Source organism: Phoenix dactylifera, chromosome 9, assembly GCF_051530095.1.
Source record: "Phoenix dactylifera cultivar Ajwa chromosome 9, Ajwa_hap1_PhDact_Kaust_v1.1, whole genome shotgun sequence".
In the NCBI taxonomy this organism is placed as follows: domain Eukaryota; kingdom Viridiplantae; phylum Streptophyta; class Magnoliopsida; order Arecales; family Arecaceae; genus Phoenix; species Phoenix dactylifera.
This window is the reverse complement of record NC_143198.1, coordinates 2458140-2480431: the sequence shown is the minus strand read 5'-3', so window position 1 is coordinate 2480431 and position 22292 is coordinate 2458140. Positions and strand designations below refer to the sequence as shown.

General features: G+C 38.0%; 2 protein-coding genes across 2 annotated transcripts; both read left to right on the top strand.

Moving 5' to 3' along the window:
• Positions 1–624: 624 nt before the first annotated feature.
• On the top strand, positions 625–4592 carry LOC103704493 (cytochrome P450 85A1-like). The gene is made up of 9 exons (XM_008787807.4): positions 625–917; positions 1969–2290; positions 2650–2799; positions 2874–3122; positions 3229–3315; positions 3417–3495; positions 3626–3732; positions 3848–3972; positions 4270–4592. Exons 1-9 carry the CDS (start codon positions 727–729, stop codon positions 4355–4357), a joined length of 1398 nt encoding a protein of 465 aa, XP_008786029.2. The 5' UTR covers positions 625–726; the 3' UTR covers positions 4358–4592.
• A 4925-nt stretch (positions 4593–9517) lies between these two features.
• On the top strand, positions 9518–12964 carry LOC103704494 (UDP-arabinopyranose mutase 1). The gene is made up of 4 exons (XM_008787808.6): positions 9518–9957; positions 11785–12035; positions 12131–12299; positions 12443–12964. Exons 1-4 carry the CDS (start codon positions 9628–9630, stop codon positions 12779–12781), a joined length of 1089 nt encoding a protein of 362 aa, XP_008786030.1. The 5' UTR covers positions 9518–9627; the 3' UTR covers positions 12782–12964.
• The last annotated feature ends 9328 nt before the right edge of the window (positions 12965–22292 follow it).

Sequence of the window (22292 nt, the reverse complement as noted above, 5' to 3'; positions counted from 1 at the left end):
AAGAAAGATTTGGGATGGTAGCCCATACGAACCCTACCTCATCCTTCTCGACAACATCCACATTGGACGGAGATGAGAAATGCTTAGTAGCCTCCTCCACATCGATCTTGAAGTACTTCATGCTGCTCGAAGCTGCCATCGCTAGCTCTTCTTTGGTTCTTTTCATTTATTTCTCTCTTTCTCTCTTTAGTGAAGGATGGAAAATGGCGAGGCAACTTTTTCCACTCATTAGATAGGGTGGGGCTGAATGCATGGATTGGTTGTTAAATAATAATGATAACTGAGGGAAGGAAGAGAGGGGAGGTTTTATAAGAAGAGGAGTGGAGAAGTGGTGTAGTAGTGAAAGAGGGAGGGAGAGGGAGTTGTTGGAAAAGGGGAAAATTTAAAGAGACCTGTACATACTTTAGGTGCGTAATGGAGCATGACGGAAGCTGACAGATCCAAACCTCAGGTGGGTTAAGTACTACGTTTTGAAGTACAAATGGCTTAGTGAAGATAGGGCACATAGGTAATTTGCAATTATTTTATTTTTTATTAAGCTCTCCCAGTTATATTTGGTTTCCACTGTTGTAGAGTTACTGGTTTTCACCCAGTAATTATCTTCGGTAGCGTGCTGAGGCCCATATAAAGACATACTCGCTTCGGAGCGAGGAGGAACAAGAGCACCCATCTCATTTCTACAACTCCTCTAAGGTGGGTTGGGGAACTCCCAGCTTGAGTGCAGCAATGGTGCTCTTGGGTTGGGTACTTGGGTTGGCACTGGGGTTCTTGGTTGTCTGCAGTGGCTTGTTGAGATGGAATGAGGTGACATACAGGAAGAAGGGCCTCCCTCCAGGGACTATGGGATGGCCACTCTTTGGGGAGACAACAGAGTTTCTGAAGCAAGGACCCAGCTTCATGAGAAACCAGAGACTCAGGTGAGCTTGGAGAAAGATGGTTCTTTGGACTTATTTGCTCTTCCTTTTGAAATTTTGAGATGCTAAAACAAGGAAGTCCTCATTGATACGCACTAATATTTTCTTCATCAATGCATGAGGTCTTTTTTTGAAGGTTTTCTTTATCAATGCATGAGGTTTTGAACTCTCTTATCCATAAATAATTTATGGCTTGATAATAGGTTATTCCTGGATTTACTTCCGGAGGGGATAAAAAACATTTGAGTATTGAATGATAAATCCTTTTTATCATATATTTTCCTTTTATAGAGAAAATAATGGTCTGTCTCATGATACATAGTTGCAAATAAGATGCAACAGATTTTTTTTTCCTCCTTTGTTCTTCAGAAAGTCTGATATTTGGAAACTGATGGCTTTTTAGTGGGTGTTCCCCGTCGCTCAAAAATGATTTATATGTTTTTATCTGATATGAAACATCTGCATGATTTAAAAGGTAGATTTTCTGAAGTGGCTTTTACTGGAAAGTGGTGTGTCTTATTTAAGCCTTTTCTTTAACTCCATTTCCAAGATTCATGTCTGCTAAAAGGAATTCTCTCAACTGTTTTAGCTGGTTCTGCAAGTACTTGCTATTTGATATTACATCACTGTCCTTCATGCATTTCCTTAGCTGCTTTGGTCTACTTCTTTCAGCCACTGAAATACTTCGTTCGGGTCTACTTCTCCAGGCTTGGCAATTATCCCTGCTTTTTTCACATTCATAAAAGGTTCTCTGTTTAGCTACTTTAAGATGATTCCAGGAACAAATTGTCAGTATGATGATTCTCATATATATACAATTTTTTTGAGGAATCATATACTGACAATTTTTTAAGGTGGAAACTGTGCATACTAGACATCAGTGGAGTATTTATTTTCTGGTTTACATGCAAGTAAATAAGCTCAAATTTTAAAAGTTTAGAGAAGTTTTAGGTGGTTGCTGTTAAACATGATTTTTTTTTTCCTTTGCACTTTCTCACACTAAAAGTATGATCTTCACTTATATATATTTTTCTTTTTTTAATGAATTTTGTAGGTATGGGAGTTTGTTTAAGTCACATATATTGGGATGTCCTACAGTGGCATGCATGGATCCAGAGCTCAATAGATTCATTCTCATGAATGAAGGGAAGGGCTTTGTTCCTGGGTATCCACAGTCCATGCTGGATATATTGGGAAAATGTAACATTGCAGCTATACATGGTTCGCTCCATAAGGCTATGAGAAGTGTCATCCTTGGTCTCATCAATCCCTCAATGATCAGAGACCAACTCTTGCCCAAGATCGATGAGTTCATGAGATCTCACCTCAGCAGTTGGAACGGGAAAGTCATTGATATCCAAGAGAAAACCAAGGAGGTTTGTAGAATTTCCAACAGAAAAAACTTGAATCTTCATCTTTAATCTTCTATTCTCCAGTAGTTATTCCCTTCAATACCCAATGAAGGAAGGTATGACTGAGGGGAAAGGAAAAAAAAAAAAACTTGATTGAAGCAGCTTCTACCTAGGAATAGAAGCTGCTTTGATTGGCACAAAGTTGGGAAAAATAACCATACAAGTTTTCAGAGCAGTCCTAGCCTCTTGTTGATTTTAACTACAAATCCTGGGAAAGTAAAGACTAGAACTTGAGCTAATGAAACTTATTTATAATTCAAATTCTTTTAGAGCTACAGATTTCCCTTTCAGAATTTATTAGCCATCTAGTTCTTCATGTTCAGATGGCGCTTCTGTCAGCCCTGAAGCAAATAGCTAGCATCGAAAATAGTCCACTTTCGGAAGCTCTTAAAACTGAGATCTTCCAACTAGTTCTTGGTACCCTTTCCTTGCCTATCAACCTTCCAGGCACAAATTACCGCCGCGCATTCCTGGTAACTCCAAATATTCTTTCCATCTCTTGTAATTTATAAGATTTTGGTATGTTGCTGATATACTCCTTCTGCAGGCAAGGAAGAAACTAATAGGCATGTTGAGAGGTATTATTGAGGAGAGAAGGGCTTCTCAGTGCTCTTACAACGACATGCTTGATTCCCTCCTAAAGAGTGATGACACCACAAAAGTAAAACTCACTGACGAGCAGATCATTGATCTGATCATCGCTCTCGTCTATTCGGGCTATGAAACTGTCTCAACAACTTCAATGATGGCTGTCAAATATCTCCATGATCATCCAAGAGCTTTAGAGGAACTAAGGGTACAAACAATGCTCTTATATTAATTGAATTAAGCTTGTAACCAAATTTTTATATATTTTAAAAATCTCCTATTTGTTGTCCTTATCAATTGATTTCCACTTGCAGAATGAACATTTGAAAATCCAAAAAGGGAAGTCAGCAGAGGATGCGATCGACTGGAATGATTACAAGTCCATGAGTTTCACTCGAGCGGTAAGTCGATCAGTCCAGCAGTGAGTTTCAGTGGGTTTTCCTGCTAATATGAAACATTTCCAATAAAATAGTTTCATAGAAAAATGTTGTTGTTGTTATAGGTAATTTTTGAAACTCTAAGGATGGCCACAGTTGTTAATGGGGTGCTCAGGAAAACAACCCAAGATGTGGAAATGAAAGGTGGGTTCAGAAAAATGGGAACATATGTTCCTTGGTTCCCATCAATCCTATGCTAACTATCCTCTTGCTGTCTCCGGAACCTAACAAAATTTGGGTCCTCAATGTTTGATGTCTGTTGTGTTTTCTTCAGGATTTGTTATTCCAAAAGGGTGGAGAATTTATGTTTACACAAGGGAGATCAACTATGACCCATTTTTGTATCCTGAACCTTTAACCTTCAATCCATGGAGATGGCTGGTGAGCAAGCACGAAGTTTCGATGACATACTTAAGTAATTCAAGTACAGCATGCCTCTTTCTGATTTAATGCAGACTTTGATCTCTAAGCGATATACCCTTTTCACTAAATACAGGAGAAGAACATGGAGTCACACCAGCATTTCATGATGTTTGGTGGAGGAGGTAGGCTGTGCCCAGGAAAAGAATTAGGGACAGCAGAAATCGCAACATTTCTTCACTACTTTGTAACTAGATACAGGTCTGACTATGTCTCTGGCATTTGATCTTCAAAAGTGTTCTTTTTCATTTCATTTTTTTTAAAGAGATAAAGATCATAAAAAAAAAACTCATGAAATTTTTTAATGAAGCACTATCTCACACATCAGGGATTTTGGACTAAATGTGTGGTTGCATGGTTTCTGCTGCTTGTCATATATAGTTCATGCTGCTAGAGTTGAATGACTAAAGAAACAGGGCACCTTCGATCTCGGTTATATGTTTCACTAAAATCCTCTGCAAAGTAATTCTGATTGTTCTCCAAATATTTCTGTTGCAGATGGGAAGAAGTTGGTGGAGATAAAATCCTGAAATTTCCAAGGGTTGAAGCTCCCAATGGGCTGCATATCCGAGTTTGGGACTATTGAAACTAATGTTGTGTACAGATACAGATAGGTTCACTAACAAATCATCAAAGAGAAGTGTTTGTTTTCTATTGTTGAACATGAGATATTAGAAATATAATTAGTCATCACAAAGGCTATGCATTGCATCTGCAAAAGTTTGTCAGTAAAGAGAGGTGTGATAAGTACCTAGGTATAGAAGGGGCCATAGATATGTAGGCCTACTAACAACTGATCAAAAGAAAAGTGCTTTTCTTTAGTTGGTGTTCTAATTGGAAAGTATTATTCTCTCATTGCAAAGTTTTAGCTTGATTTAATTTTGAATGCTCTTGTAATCCTATGTTTACAAGGTAAGGATTAATACCTATTTTTTTATGCACAATGTTGGCAACCTTAGCCACTTCTGCCAACCGAGGATCCAGGTAATGTAACACTAAATCCCACTCAACAAAAGAAAGATCAAGAACAACTAAAAATCATATTCTTTCTGGCTTGTTTTAGAACATATGATTTCTAAAGAGAATTAATGTTTAAGGTACTTAAAATATAGAATTCCAGCCTATTTAAGGATAAAAAAGTTTAATGTGTTCATGAAAAGTCTTGGACCAGAGACAGGCATCAACTCAGTAAATTCATACTAAGCATTACAATGAGCAACATACTGCAAACTGGTGGGTCGCATTGATAACAGACAATTCTCAATCCAACTCCTAAAGAAACGGATACTTTGACTGCTTGCATATATTTAGCACTCTCAAAAGGAATCCATTTTGTCAGAAAAAAATTGAAAGCTGAGGAAAACAGTTTGGAAGAACACCATATTTGGAGAACCTGATGATTTATTGATTATATTCAAATGAATAGGCCACAAAGTATGTAGAAGGAGAGCTTCACCAGATTCGCCGACATTTAGACTTACAATTTTCATTAATCTCAGCAAACATCTCCAAAATTCTTACCGATTTAAGCGGCATCAGCATGTCTTTCTATGCACTTAATGGTGTATGATCAGATGAAAGATTGTAAAAAAGAACACAAGAAGAGAATAGCAATGGCCTGCAGCAGATTTTAGCCCACTAGAATCTGGATAGGATGGTAGACAGCCTGAGACCAAGTTCTGGCCTTGTGGTTTCGTGCTGGGCTCTCAAGTTCCAGGCCAAGTCCATTAGAGAATATCCTTCACTGCCTCAGAGCAACCAACACTTGGCGTTTTCAGATGTGGACAGGTTCTAATAGTTTACTTGGCATGACCTTAGCCTTGCTAAACAAAACCCTTAGGCTTGTTAGGGGAGAAAGAGAGGAGAAGCTTCACCGAGTGTAAATTACCTGTCTTCAGATACTTGGAGATGCATCATCCAAAACTTGAACTTAGGACCCCCTCTTCTTAGGAGATGAGGAGAGACCCGGTTCGCAAATTATGAGCATATTTTTTTGGGGTGTGGCTTTCACTACGGTGCTTCCTCATTTTCCTAATCAAGAAGACCATAGATTATATATTTTTGAGGAATGATCATCGATTATAATATGACTCTATTCCTTGTACCGGTGATTTTCAAGTCAATCAAAGTTTGAGCCCCCCAAGCTAGAGGGATGCGATTGATTTATGACATCCGCCGACTTTTGGGTGAGTGCACCTCTTATCGGGCCACTCGTGCTTTCAGAGAGGCTAACAGTATGGCTGACTGAGTGGCATCCTTCGTGGCTTAGCATTTCGGAAATTTTACTAGGGACAACCACACCTTGATTCCGTCGTCTTATATTCTCTAATTTTGTTTTGATCTTATGGACTGCACCCACACTCGTTATGTGTGAGTTGCCGTTGTACCAACAAAAAAAAAAAGAGTTTGAGCCCAGCCCAGACCAAACTCAAACTTTTGGACCACACTCAAGCACAGACTAAGCACTTGTAGCACAACTCCTCATTTTGCTCGCAGAGGATGAGGAACCAAGAGAAGAAAAAGGTCAATCAATACACACTAAATTTATATATACATGGACTCATTTAATTTGTGAGAAAAATTTCTTCTCACTAAAATATTTTTTCTGAAAAGCTAATGCCTCAGTATATGATGTATAAAAAAGCATTTGGTCGACTATAGAAAAGTGATATATTTCAGATTGGCTTATATTTAGTTGAGTATTCACTTTCTGAAGAAAAGTATATAAAATATATGTTATATCCTTAATAAAAAGAAACATCTTATTCCATTCTATCTAAAAATTTAAAAATATCTTTTTTATAAAAAAATTATCTTAATTTTCAGCCGGTGAAAAATGAACTTTTTCACGTCCTGCATAAATTTTTCCTCCTTATAAAATATAAAAATTTTATTTTTATAAAAAAATTATTTTCTTACCTTTTTCTTTTTTGAAAACTCCAACCTACTACCTCCCTCCGGAACCAAACAAGTCCAATGTCCCTGTTCTAATGGTCAATGAATCTATGGTGCTTCAACTCGAATCATTGATACCAACATATTATAGTATCCTCGTGGGATGATTACACATTGTTTACAATCTTAAAAAATGGGCACCAATATTTTAAACATATATATATATATATATACACAATCTTAAAAAATGGGCACCAATATTTTAAACACACACACACACACCCATCCATCTTTGATGCCAATGTGGAGCCATTTGGCATATTGTGAATTAACTATTCCTTCATGAACTTCAATAAAAAAAACTCGTATTCATTCTGAATCCACTGTGAATCAGATAAAACCCATTTCATTAGGATCAGATGGAGTCAGGTATCCGATAGGTTAGTGCAAACTTCCACCCCTAATTTTGAATCTCGCCTTGGTGTTTCGCCTTGATTGCAATGGTTTTGTCGCAATTCAACAATTGTGATGCTACCTTCGGCGACAAAATGCATGGACTTGGCCTTTGGAGGGTGGTGGTGTGATGCAAGAAAAGGAAATTGTGGAAATTGGTCTTACCAGGAGTCTCATGAGCTACTTGGCTGATGGCATTTGACGGTGGGTGAGCCCTATTACATCCTACCACCTTGCTACGTTCCCTTCCTAAGATGGAAGCCCTTCAGGATCAATTACAGCTTATTCAGAAAAGCTGACTCCTAGTTTCTTCCCTCAGATTAATTGAACGTGTGATAAAAATTAAAGCACTTGCACCAGGTTTTGAGTTGGAAAGGCTAGCATTCAGCCATTTTCTAGCTGTGGATACCTTACCTGGCTTTAATTGCCTGCTTCTCAGTCCACTTGTAACCCTCTTCCAACCACTGTCCTCTCTCTGCAAGTTTCCAGCTATACCAAGATCTCGAGGTTCCCTGTGTCCATTGAAACTCCAGCTGGCTACTGCAGGCAGTGAGCTTGGAGCCAGAAAAAAAGAAATGAAGGCAATAGAATAGATACATAACAATGTGTCACCGACACATCCATTGGCCCACACGGTTACCTTACTGCATGCATATTGGGAACATGTTGGCAATCAGAACGGATCCACTCATATAGAATAAATCAAAAATCTGCCCGTCTGCATCCGACCGATTTATTAAACAAATTAAAAATTCAAATCTCGATCCAACTATTTTATTGAATAGATGATCAAATTTAACCTACGATAGATTGGAGCGAGTTAAATGGATTAAACGGTTAAGCACTGCCATCTCTATCTGGACTTGATGATGGGAATCGATATTAGTTGTCGTGCATTATCTTCCCTATCGACCTAAATTTATAAAGAATTTCATGTTTAAATTTTGGGGCCACATCACTTGCCTTATTAGATGGTTACAAATGAATTAGCTAATGTCATTGTCAAGTGGGATCCTTAGGCCAAAATAGGAGTTGAAATTGGGGTCCCACTTGACATTGGCATTTAAATCCATTGGTACATGACAAAGGAGATCTGAACACTGTTTCGAACGTTGCAATATTTTGTCCTTCAAAGGGACGGTTGAGGCGGACCCTGCTTTCAGTGGCAGTCCCTACGGTGTCCGTCCGAGAATGACTACCAAATGCCCCTGCTTTGGCCGTGAGATCTCTAAGTTAATTTGGCATTGCCTGCGTGTTTTTTAAACATTGCATGCCATAGCATGCTAAAAGTGTCACACGGGAGGTCATAGTTTCGAGTTATCTATTTCAAACAAGTTCATATATGACATAGGCCTGCCTCATTTGATGGCCGTCCATCTCTTGATAGCAGCTATTCACAGCTGTACAACATTCTATAGCAGTGCGCATGCACCGTAGTGGATGCTCAAAATATATAGCTACATGTCTGCATCGAGTCAGTACCAATGTGTTGGCAATGGTAGAACCTTACATTCCATTATAGATGGGTTTAGTTATGACTGCACTTTTCTTGTTGTGTACAAGCTGGGTAAGCATACTCTTAGGACTCATGTCTCCATGGTTGTTTGTCTCAACAAGGAACGCATAAAGTCTTCCATTTGAAGCAAACCATCACTACATCTATAAAGAAAGAAGGTTGGCATGTGGAGTCAATTTCTTTGAAACACCACAGAATATTCCTCTAGACTGAGTCTAGATCCATGTAAGCAACGAAAGTTCAATTATATAAAAAAAAATATTTAATTGAAAAAATTATATTCTACACCATATGCACCATATAGCCGTGCATCATACCAACCAGCTTATCTCTTTTCTGCGAGCTTTGTTCATCATGCACTTATAGCAAGGAGATAATGTGATTGGCATGGCGCATGACTACATTGGGGCGCATAATGTGAGATATAATTTTTTGATTAAATAAGCAAATCCGAGCCTCAACCAACCAGAATTTCTTGACTTTCGGTTTGCCGACAGAAAAAACGGGGTTAAAAAACCAACGATAAATTCTTAACGGTTCATCGCTTTATGCTAAAGTTCAGACCACACCACAACTCCGGATCCGGTCACCGCCCCGTGACTGTACAACATATGGACCGCGCCGTGTGAACACGCGTAGTTCAAAAACCGGTGACGCGGACTGCGTCGCTCGTCACGGATAAATCTTATGTGAGGACGTCCGCATCATCCGCCAGCTCCTCTCGTCCGAGCCCGCGCCTTATTCAGCGGGAAGACCCGTCCCCACGGGATACTTTATGCGGGCGCGGACACGATCGCGTCGGAAGCTCTCCGCGCCGCGCCCGCAGCCCCCGCACGTGATGCCACGTGACGGTTGCTCCTATAAACCCTTTTATTTCTCTATTTGTACCCCCCGCTGCCTCGTTGCAGAAAGAAAAGAAAACAAAAGCTCCTGTAAATCTCTCTCTTCTTTCTTGATCCTCTGTTCTCTGGATCTTGGAGAGAAAGACAACAATGGCGGAGCGTTACGGTTCGATCCCGAGCACGCCATTGCTGAAGGACGAGCTGGACATCGTGATCCCGACGATCCGAAACCTGGATTTCTTGGAGATGTGGAGGCCCTTCTTCCAGCCCTACCACTTGATCATCGTTCAGGATGGGGATCCCTCGAAGACGATTAAGGTGCCGGAGGGGTTCGATTACGAGCTCTACAACCGGAACGACATCAACCGGATCTTGGGTCCCAAGGCTTCGTGCATCTCCTTCAAGGACTCGGCTTGCCGCTGCTTCGGCTACATGGTCTCCAAGAAGAAGTACATCTTCACCATCGACGATGACTGCTTCGTGAGTAATCTCTTCCTTTCTATGGCTTTTTTTTTCTTTCTTGTGGGGGTTTTGGATCTGGGGTTTAGGTCTGGGTTGGGGATTTGAGGGAAAGGTGGGAACTTTGTTCGGTTTTGCAGATCTGTTGTTGGATGTGGGGGATCTATTTGGTGGGCCCCGTTGTGTTAATTCAGGATAAAAAAGATGGAGTTTTTGCAGTGGATTTTTCGTTTTCCCCCACTTTTTTATTGTTTTCCTTCTTAAGAAATTTTTGCTTAGTTGGATTTTATAATATCGGTTATGATCGTGATGTTAGGACTCGGATCTGGGGAACAAGGCTTTTTTAAAGGATTTTTTTTTGAAAATTATTTTATTTCATCCCTCGTTTGCATTGATAGGTATTGTCGGCACACATATTTAGCCCTTTTTTCCAACAAAAAAATATAGTTCTTTAGCATCTTTTGTTCAATGGTCTTGTTTGTTTTAGATTTACCTTGTTTTGTCTGCTAAATCTTTATAATGATTTTTCTTAGATTCGAATTTTGAAGGACAATGATCCGCTTCTGTTGGGTTGAAATCTGAGTCTGCTGCTGTTTTTTTCCAGAACCAGAAACATGTGATTCTGAATAGTTTGATGGACCTCTTTAAAGGGGTTTAGCTGACGCTGCTTCTTGCTGATCTCGATGAGATCAAGTGTCTGCGTCCTGGTTAAAATTTATTTTGTGCTTAATTTGCGATGGGATGGCCATGTAATGCTATTATGAATTTTTTTCCGGCATGAGTTCTTTAGTTGTTTTGATTCTGTAAAGTGCATAAGAAGTGCAGATCTGTCCCTGGCAAACATCGATGTTATGCCATTGTTCTTTGAATTGCATGTTTATAATACATGCTTTAAAACAAGCCACATATTAGTAGGAGATTTTAAGTAGATACTGTTTTTTGATATACAATTTTAGTACATGCTTGGAAACTGAATTTTGTGGTGCTTGTGAATTATACAAGAATTTCAGTTTTCTCTCTTTTATATTCTCTTCGTACATTGACGTTGGTGTTGTTTGATTCATTTTTTTAAGCAAACGGTTTTTTTTTTTTGGGGTAAAATCATCATTTTGGTTATTTGGTCTTTATAGTTGGCAATGTTATGCACAGAAAAAAATTGTACCAACCTCATGTTACATTACTTCAAATGGCCCTGTCGGTAAATAGGCTCAAACTTTCTCATGAAGAATGTAATTCTGGTGGGCTAGCTGCATCATTTGATGGCATGGATCGGTAATTGACTTTTAGCATGTGGCTACATCCTGATTGATATGTCTGCCAACTTTTGATATAATTAGATTTTAGTCTCTTGTCGACATTATCGTTCATGAAATGTACAAGTCAATGGCATCATCAGGAACCATGGGCTCCAGTTGTGATGTGCTAGTTAAAACTTTTGGATTGGTAGTTGCCTGATCACATTGCAATTTGCTACATGAACTTGAAAACTTAAAAATCATAATCCCTGCATTTTGGATATGTAATGAAAAACTAGTTCAACTACATCTCCCTGCTTGAAGGTTTCAGGATTGTTAATTTCAGTATAACTGCACCCTGTCACTTCATTGGCACGAACATAGTTAGTAACTCTGTATAAATTGAATAGGTTGTTTTTTTTCGAAAGAATAGTGGTTGCATGAGAAATCTACATGATTTTCGTATATGCATCTTGCCTAGCTATGCTATCCATACTTTTAAATATTGACATGATTAAATTATTTAGTGTAATAACTTGTTAGCCTAGCCCATTGAGTTGGATGATGTATGAGCTTTTGTAGATATAAACAACTGACTTGTATTTTTATACAGGTTGCTAAAGATCCATCTGGCAAAGAGATCAATGCACTTGAGCAGCACATAAAGAATCTCCTCACCCCTTCTACCCCCTTCTTCTTTAACACTCTGTATGATCCCTTTAGAGAAGGTGCAGACTTTGTTCGTGGATATCCTTTCAGCCTTCGGGAAGGTGCTACAACTGCTGTTTCTCATGGCCTTTGGCTCAACATTCCTGACTATGATGCTCCCACCCAGCTTGTCAAGCCTCATGAGAGGAACACAAGGTAGCAAAGCATATATTGCTGGAGGAGTCATTGATGGATGATCAGTTGTTTAATACCAACTTTATCATTAAGTTGCTCGGTCTTTTGTTTACCAGGTTCGTGGATGCAGTTCTTACAGTTCCCAAGGGGACTTTGTTTCCAATGTGTGGAATGAACCTGGCTTTCAACCGTGAACTGATAGGCCCTGCAATGTACTTTGGACTTATGGGTGATGGCCAGCCTATTGGGCGTTATGATGATATGTGGGCTGGATGGTGTACCAAGGTAAGTCGCTCTATAGACAATACATGCCTCCTGCTGTTTTCCATTGCTACTTACTGTAGAAGCTTGCTCATCCAAAGTTGTTAGAACTTCAGCATTTCTAAAGTTGTTTAGAGTTGTAATCTGTAATTGGTGTTATATTGCAGGTGATCTGCGACCACTTGGGTTTGGGTGTGAAGACCGGACTGCCCTACATCTGGCACAGCAAGGCCAGCAATCCGTTTGTGAACTTGAAAAAGGAGTACAATGGTATTTTCTGGCAAGAAGAGCTGATCCCGTTCTTCCAATCTGCTGCCCTTTCAAAGGATTGCACCACCGTTCAGAAATGCTACATCGAACTGTCAAAGCAAGTGAGAGCAAAGCTCGGGAAGATTGATCCTTACTTCAACAAGCTTGCAGATGCCATGGTTACATGGATTGAGGCTTGGGATGAGCTCAACCCTTCTGGAGCTGCTGCTGAGAAACCCAATGGCCCAGCCAAGTGAAATAGGGCAGGCAATATGGACGTCTTTATCATTTCCTTTTCTTATTAGTATTCATGGACTTGGATGTTATTCATATTGTTTTTTTAGCTTCGTTATGAGGCTCCGGGTGCTTTTGTAGTTGATGTTGTAATCTTATTGACACATCGCGTCAATAAAATATTTTATGCTGTGCCTTTAAATTCAGTCCGAACTTTTTCATCACCATGGCAGGGTGGTTTCGGAAATGATTTCATGCTGTTGCTACGTGAAAGATCATTTGTTCACGAAGTCATTTATCTTAGCATGTTGTTCTGGTGAAGGCAGGAGTAAGAGTGCAATTGGGTCTGCCATTGTGGCAACAGCATCGATGAATACTAGCTTTAAATTGGTTTATAGGCAATCAGATGGAGTAAAGGGAAGGGAAGAAGATCAATGAGGCATGTAGGTTGTGAGGAGTATTCTGCCCTTAGGTGACTGACATTTTTTCATTGTCAACGTTTAACAGAACAGAGCTGCCCTTTTTAGCTGGTGGCTGTCAAATGACCCTGTAAAAATAGGTTCCGATGGAGGCTCATATTTTGCTAATCTGATCCGAAACTGACCCAAAACCTAGGGTTTCGATCTTTGAAAAGAAATTCAATAATTTTATTGGGTGGGGCTTGGGTTCTGAAATTAGATTTTAAGTTTTATTGAATTGGATTTGGATTTAGTCCATGCCTGTACCTTGACTTGATTGTATGCTTATATACAAACATTTTGGTATGTATATGTATGTATGTATATATATAGTACATACATATAGGTATCTATTAAGACTGAAATTAGATCAAATACAGATCGAATACTAGTATGGATGGTAGTCAGATATAAAGATTTATGTCCATATTTATTTTAAATAGATATGGATACAAATTAGATATGGAATGTATAGATATAAATACAAATATAAATCAGAAAATTAAACTTTATATTACATAATCAAAGATGTTACTAAATGGATGATAAATCAAATTAAGAATATATTAATATGGTCATTTATTTTTCTTAAAAGTTCATAAATACTATATAAAATTAAATAAGATTATATATGAAATTGGAATTCAGATACGGATCAGATAGTTGTCTATTCATATCTATATCTATTTTTCTTTGATGGATATGAATACAAAAATATTTATCGGATGCACAAATTTTTATCCATATTCCGATAGTTTTGGATACAAAAATGGATACGGACCGATCCACTTTTACCCCAAGTATCTATCGATTTTTCTTTATTGATTTGGCCAAAATTTTTATTCATATCCTTTGTAGTGTTTTTTTAACATATTTGTTACAATTTAGTATTTATACAAAGTTACATTATTGTACAATTTTTTTATTCATATATATATATATATATATATATATATATATATATATATTAATGGATGATTAGATAACAAACATAATGGTTGAATTGGGGCCCTCTTTTAGATATAACTTTTAGCTTTTTCTTTAATATATATTTTCTTGTTTCAGTATTCAGGAAATAGCATTTTGAGTATATTGAATATTTTTTTAAAATCTAAAATATAATAAAATAACTTGCTAAATATTTGATTTCTACCTGAAGCTTAGATCCAATATTTTATCTTTTTTGGATCCAGAATTAGGTGGATATAAAATTTTAGTTGAGTTGTGGCCTGGCTGTGATAAATATATTTTAGATTTGTGTATGAATGTGGTCAAACGTGACGGGACCGATTCTGACATCTCTACCTATAAACAGTTCTGTAAGGCCTAAAAGCTTTTTGTTGTGTGTAGCTGCAAGCCTGCAAAGTAGCTCATTGTATGCTTGCTTTGGGAAGAATGTGGTATGCTCCGTACTCATGTATAGTTTTATGGATGGCCCTGATTCTATGATGATATGAATGATGGATGCTTTTGTTGCTATCAGAGGCAATGCATAGTACTTACTGAAAGTGTACGATCAAGATTTGATAGATCAATTGGTGAATTTCAATTATGATGCAATTAGATGCACTTCTATAATTATTCTTCCAAACCATGATTAAGAGGCAATGTAATTTTTTTATTGAAAATAAAAAAGATGAGTAAACTTAAGCCACCATGCAAAATAGCTAAGCACATTCATTACTAAAAAAACAAACTAAGCACATCCTTGGCTATCATATCTGATCCCTCAAAATCTAAGGCTTGACAGCCATAATCTTGAATCATCAAAAATTACAAGCGAACTAAATGAAATCAAGGCATGTTTGGCTGGAGATAATTGAGCTTTAGAATAGGAATGAGAATGAGTAACTCTCATTTTAGCTTCTTGTTTTGGAGGAATCCTATTCTTATTCTGATTGTAAAAGGAAATGGAAATGTTTAGATCTCTCAAAATTCAATTCTAGACTATCTTGAAATGCTCAAATTTTATTTCAATTCCAATTTAGTCACGAACTAAATGCATTAGGGGATATGGTCCTTTGGATTTCCATTCCAGTTTTGATTCGGGTTTCGAACCAAATATGTCCTTAAAGCAGGCAACCCAGAGCACCTGTCCAAGTATGTCTCTATCTTCTTTTCGAAAAAGGAATCGCTCATTGACATTTACTCAGTCATCAGCAGAATCATGTCATTTTTAACAAATAATGTTGGTGATATCTAGAAAATTTTGTGAACCTCATTTGCATTTTTTCACTCTACTTTGCGCGACGCAGAGGCGCTGCACGACGAAGATATACAAAACTGAATTCTATACAACTGCAAGCATTAAGGCATAGACAAGGGTAATCTTTAAGCTCCCAACAACAGCCATACAAGACCAGTAAAGCCTACAGCATCTGATTGAACACTCTGTTTTAATGCAAGGTCATCCGATGTTGTGTCCCCTCTCTGGCATCACAGTGGATCTTGTTTTGGAGATTTCAGATCCTGCAGTAAGATTGCATGAACAGATTTTCTAGGACATGAATCATAATTCTTCCTTTAGGACCTCTTACTAGTAGAGGTGATGGGGATGAAAAGTTTCAGGCTCATATCCTCAAAGTGAGATGAGTTCAGAACAACTGCTTCCATGCAAAAAAACACAGGAGGACCGAGACTTTGTTTTTCCCATCTTTCTTGTTTTAAGCTGTATTTTCTCTATATTGCAGCATGTTTGACATTACTAATTTTTCCTTATGGAGAATAATGGGCAAACAGGTCATGGGATTTTTGGACGTACAAAAAAAAAGTTTCATAATCTAATAAAACACAAACAACTCATAAATAGAGACCAAATTAGTTCCTGTGTAGGTGAAGCTCTTTTGGCCTAGAACTTCCTCCTTATGCTCCAAGCAAGACTCCAGCTTCCTTGCCCATCAGAATGAGACAATTTTGCGTTTATTGCAAGAAAATCCTACTGAATCATGCAATTTCAAGCCTATGGTTAGCAACCTTACAATTTACAGTGCTTGATTGTGCATATGGCTCTGCAAAAACCTTTGCATAGTGTAATGTCCTTAGGAGCCATAGAATGTTCTTGACATCTTAGGGCCCACCTCAAAATCCCAAGAAAAAATATAAACTAAGCTTTCGGCAGCCAAGATTATTACTTCCAAAAAAAAAAAAGTGAAACAAAAGTAGGGAAATGCAGAAGTTTTGTGCAAATACTATCTTCGAAATAAACCTGCATGCATGAGGCACTCAACAACAATACCAAACAGGCCCTAGTTACAGTACTACTCGCAAGTGATATAATTAGCCATTGCACAGAAATAAAAACAGGTTTCAACATAATTCAGTGAAACGAGCTTCAGGCTCTTTAATAATACACAATGACTGCGAAGGAGCAATGTTGTTATGATCGGCTTGCGGAGGAATCATTGATCTTTTTATGCTCTTTGTAGCAGGCTTATCTCCCTCATGACTGATCTGTGAATCTGTTTCCTGTGCCACCAGGTCAGATGGAACATCTCCTTCTTAAGAGACCCATTGATAACCTGTGGACCCAACAGAGAAGAGTGCTTGCTTGTGACCTTCCTGCCATCCCAGACCTTCTTGGCTCGTGCTTTGCTGAGGGAAATCTGCCTGTTAAACAGAAGCAAAAGACAGACACAGCCATGAGTTTCTCTGACTCCCTTAAGGCCAATAAAACTTGGTGAAGGTACTTTGAGAGTTGTAATTAGACTGAGTTCAATTATGCTCACTATCAGATGTCAATGCAGCTTTTCATATATTGTAATCATGTAAACTAGATCTCTTGAATATCCACAGTGGTACGAGGTAGCCATTTGTTGTGCTACAAGTTGCAAGAGTTTCAAGTCTTGAGCTAATACAAAATCTTCATCTAACTTGAAGAAGGCCACAATCTTCCGGTACATGCAATTTTGGGCATTTTAGGCTTAGGTTACTCTCAGATTTTCTTAGAAATGAGGGAGAGCAATCGAAAGGAAAGAGAAGCATACTAAACAGCTTTCTTCTTTAACCCGCAGAACTCTCCAGCATGATCAACCACATATTCCAATAAAAATAGAAAACAAAATATCGCGGAGCACTCGAGGCAACTCTTCATCTTCAGTCCATAAGATATTATCATCATGACTGGCCACATAGACAATCATCCAATTTGCAATTTTGTTAGATTCTTATTAACGGTTCTATAATTAGTCTCTCTATAATATGCTTAATCTGAAAAGTAACTGCTTATCGTAGCCCGAATATCAAGTGCGGCACACCCTCCTCCCACAGCCGCGAACAAACGCTTACTTCACATGCAAGCTCTCCATTATTTTTATTTATCCCATGGTACTCTGGAAACGGGAGTACCTATCAGGGATAACAAGAAATTATCTCCAGGGTGCCTATCGGCTTCCGGACGAGCACTGGTGCAGCGTTGGGATAAGGAGCCAGCGCGCGCGCTTTGTGTCTGCTGCTCCGCTTGTAGGCTCTGGGGCTTCTGAAATCTGAACCCGTTGTACAGCTGCTTGGAAAGCCATCTGGGGCACTGTACTGTGTGTCTATTACTGTATGGTCACGTCCACTGACTTGACATGCAACAACGTGTCATGTCCAGTGTCTTGACAAATTAAGGTCTTGCAGCTGGATTATTTTAATTATCCTTTGGTTTTCACATGAGAATTGGATGGCTGGGCTAGGGCAAAATATGTGGCTTATCCATACTTGCTGGATGGCTATTTGTTAGGTGATCCTTAGTAATCAGCTTTCATGAGTGGTGCAAGGGGTATTTTCTATTTTGCGCATACCAAAATTTCTTCTATCCAATCTGACTTGACTCTAATAAAACAGGTTTTATCCGATCAGTAACAAATTCGAAACCGATGTAATTAAGTAGCGGTAAAATCTACCCCGAACTCGATCAAGATATATATAACTTTTTACAAATTCCGTCTCTATTTTTTCTGCTTCAGTCGCTTCACCCGTGAGAAAGATTGAATATGTGAAATATTACATATCATAATACTTAGTTGTTCATTTCTTTTAGTAATTGATTTTCTTAGTTTAAGGGATATTTGACTTCTATTATTTTTGAAATTTAGAAACAATACCATCACATCCAACTCTACCGACTCCATCTCACTCTGAGGTGAATATGGAGCGAATATGGGTAATGGCCTACCGATCCATATCCGATCTGTCTACCATTTCCATCTACATATGGTGCAACTTGCAGAAATCACTTTGGTATAAATTAGAGTGGTTAAACACCGGCTTGCCAAATTAGTGCTATGACATATTGAGAACGTTTTATTTGCTCCAATTCATCACTCCAAAACATTCTTCAAATTTTACTAACTTTTCTCATCTATTCTTATGAAGGATCTAAATATATAGTTGTAATGGCTTTTAATTAAGATTATTATCAAATAAATGGAAATTGAGAATAATTTGCTATATGTACTTGTATAAGTTACAGCAAAAGATTGAAGTACTTGTATAAATTATAGCAATCTTAGCCGATCAAATCAGGATTTTGTGGACTCCAAAACTATGTGTGCACTAACTTGCCATCCAAATCATTTTTTTTAATTATTTTTTGTAACCTTTTCATAGATTTCAATGATGAACCTAATTTGTAGTTGTAATGGTCCGCAATCCATTTTGTAGCAAGGCAAAACTAAAGTACAATTTTTTTTGACTTCATGGTTTCCATTACAATGAGAATTTTCAATCAAGTTGTTATATGAGCTTGTTTGCACCTATAGATAAAAAATATTGCTTCATATCCTCAGAATATTGCTACCAAGCACTAATTGACATGCTCTGATTGTTTTGCATTCACCAATATATCATACGTATAAACTTGAGTTAAGGTATTATCAACAGGATGCAAAGCTATTAACATCATCAGCCTTCCTACTGAAGAATTTATTATATTTCTCCATCCGAATGTATAATACACTATAGACAAAATACTTCTAATCTGTTCTCTACTAGATCCCATCCCTCCCCTCCCCCCACTTCTAATCTTTACTGAAGAATCTACTTCTAAGCTGTTCTCTACTAGATCACATCCCTTCCCTCAAAACAAAACAAAAAAAAAGGGAAAAAAAGTTTTCACACCCCACTTGTTTTCTAGTGAACTTAATTGTACAAGGACCTAGAGTTACAGCTAGCACAGATTCAAGCCATTTCACATTGATTGGCACTTAAGATACTCCTGTCTTGGTAGAAGGGCCCATCAAACCCTAGCCATTTGTTCAATATGTTAAAAAATTATATTGATATAACATCTTATATGGCATTGGATGAACATAGAAGCAAAAAGGACACAAATATTCTAAATATTTCACTTCCCTGGCTACTTCCCTATCGCTGTCTCCCCTCAAATCACACGGACTGCTGGTGATTTGCATAAACTTCCTCAAAGCAAGGTCGACACTCCCACAGTTTAGTTCTAGTAGCTGTAGACCAATTTCTTTTCAAGATCGATATATAATATAACTTATGCAAGTATGGTTATTGTTTCATGCTTGCAATCGATGCTCATACCATAGCATGAAGGTCTTAAACTCGCCCCTTCTTTACAATTGCATGTGCATAAGACATCCTGTAGCTTTTGTTTTTAATTCTTGTTCTCTCTTTTAAACACTTTGAACATGCTTGGTTGGAGAAAGTTGGACTCTAAAATAGAAATAGGAATGAGTGATTCCCATTTTGGCCATTTGTTTGGAGGAAATTTCATTTCCATTCTGATTACAGGGAGAAATAGAAATATGTCCCAATCCTTCAAGATCCAATCTCTACTCTCTCCTAATATTCAAATCCTTTAATTTTGATTCCGGTCCTGAACCAAATGCGTTGAAGGATATGGTCATTTCGATTCTTATTCTAATTCATTCCAATACTGATTCCTGTCCCAAACCAAATGCACCCAGACTTTAGTGAGTGCTTCAGCATTTCTTGAAGAGTATTGCCAAACAAGTGTAAACACCATTTTTGTTGCAATATCCATAAGATTTGATGGTTAATGATAGTTAGAATACCAACTTTTTCCTTGAAAAACAAGAGATAAATGAGTCATTTTAGAATCTTTTGAGAGACTTCGAATTAATGTGAATCTAATTAATATAATGTATGTCATACTTAATAATAATAATAGTAAATTTTTATTTATTAAGGATGCTATGCTTTCTATCTCAAGATGTGTACCAAGCACCACACATCTCAAGTGGGACATGGTTAACGAAAACATATATTCTTGCTTGCCAGAGGAGGCAGCCTTTTGATTAAAGCAAATTTTCTAATAAAACTTGTGAAAAATTAATATATTGCATGCATACAAAAATAAACAAGTAAATAATAAGACTTGTAGAATTAATTCCCAAGAAAAGATGTGACCGAAAAATCATTAGTGTATTCCTTTGATGAAAATTTTGTCTGCATCTATATGGATAGATAGCATGTTCATAATATGGGGATGTATGGATAATTTTTAATTAATTTTATATGCGCACTTTAGTTTGCTATTGACAATATTTTTTTGAAGCCATTTCATCCTTGCTTGTATGAGTTTTAGCCCAAGGAAAAAGAGATGTTTTTCATAGGTGGATATATATGGTCCCGCAAAGAGATGAAGTACTCAAAATGTTATTGTTTTGTATTCTCGAGCAAAAAGGGAATTGTTTTGTTCGTTTACTCCTCCAAAACATTTCCTCATGAGTTATAAGATTGAGAGGAATATGTCTACCAGATGATACGTGCTCTTTAAGGCTTCACAACGTAATATATGTCCTAGTCCAGTGATTTCTCTATCATGTATTATAAAGTTGGGAATGCATCTACTATGAATTAAAGATATTTCAATGTGTACCCTTTGACATCTAGCTTCCACATATGCACTATACGTGGAATAATGGTAGGAATTTGTGATTTCATTGGATTTTCTTCTTTTTTTCAGAGGGAGGAAAGAGGGAGAGGAATATTGTAGCTGGTTCAATTTGTTGGAAGTTATGATAAGAAAGAATTTTTGCCCTTTTTTCCTTCTTCTCCCTCTCTTTTTCTAAGGTCTCCATGGATGTGATATAGATGTCCACAAAACAGCTAATGTGAAAGATAATGAACACCATCTATCGGTTGTTGGCTATAACAGAAGTGAATCAGATGATGAGATATTTGAGAGTCTAAATTTTGCTCATCTAAATGTACTATGATCTAGGAGTGCATATGTCCTACATCCATAGTTATACAATTATATTGCGCAGTTAGGACACATGGCAGATATTTATTGGCCATTAAAGTTGTAATTATCTACCTGTCTCTTTGCAGTTGGGTAATAAAGTTTCTTCAAGAAGGACATGGCGCAACTAAGATAAAGCTAGCATCACCAAAAAAATATGCCGCTATGCAACACCACCTATTTGGAATAAGAGTTGGAGTGAAGAATGGAATTGGCAAAAAAAAGGAGGTAGGAACCACGCCCACCACACACTTCGAGTGCCACAAAGACAAGCCACAAATATATCTGCCAAGTGTGGATGCCCGGCCATGGAGTGCTGACATCTCGGTTGTCTCCATCCAAAACTTCTCCCTTCCAAGTTCCAACTAGTTAGGTTAATAGGTTGCCAAAGTGTTCAAAAAACTTCTCTATCAAAAAAGGTTGCAAGAGAATGGTGAAGATGATGCTGCCGAAAACTGTATTGGTAACGGCTAGTTCGCTCTGAGGCGATAGCTTTGAATTTAGTATGCGATCGATGATGGTGGAGAAGAGCATGGCGGTGGGCAGCACTACCGCGAGTCTCTGGGAACATGGAAGACGTCGGTGCGAGGAGATGCCATGTAGAGGGTCTCTCACAAGTTAGAGCTCAGCAAACAAAGCTACGCAGATGAAACCGTGAGGTGGTCGGTGACATCTTCAGATGATTGGAAGAGGTGGAGGCATCCATTACTGACCTTTAGGGATGGAAGGATTGCAGTGGTGAGCTACCGGAGGCCGACATGGTTGCATTGCATCGCATCATTCTCTCTTGCGGTGGTAGGAGGTCTTTTGGAGACAGAATTCTAGAGTCCAGTGGATCAAAAAAGTAGACAGGAACACTCA

Excerpts from the sequence above, each read along its gene's own strand:
- LOC103704494 (XM_008787808.6), top strand. The coding sequence starts at position 9,628 with ATGGCGGAGCGTTACGGTTCGATCCCGAGCACGCCATTGCTGAAGGAC. Across the intron at positions 12,036-12,130 it reads CCTCATGAGAGGAACACAAG|GTTCGTGGATGCAGTTCTTA; the intron begins GTAGCAAAGCAT and ends TTTGTTTACCAG. Across the intron at positions 12,300-12,442 it reads GGGCTGGATGGTGTACCAAG|GTGATCTGCGACCACTTGGG; the intron begins GTAAGTCGCTCT and ends GTTATATTGCAG.
- LOC103704493 (XM_008787807.4), top strand. The coding sequence starts at position 727 with ATGGTGCTCTTGGGTTGGGTACTTGGGTTGGCACTGGGGTTCTTGGTT. Across the intron at positions 3,316-3,416 it reads CCATGAGTTTCACTCGAGCG|GTAATTTTTGAAACTCTAAG; the intron begins GTAAGTCGATCA and ends TTGTTGTTATAG. Across the intron at positions 3,733-3,847 it reads TCAATCCATGGAGATGGCTG|GAGAAGAACATGGAGTCACA; the intron begins GTGAGCAAGCAC and ends CACTAAATACAG.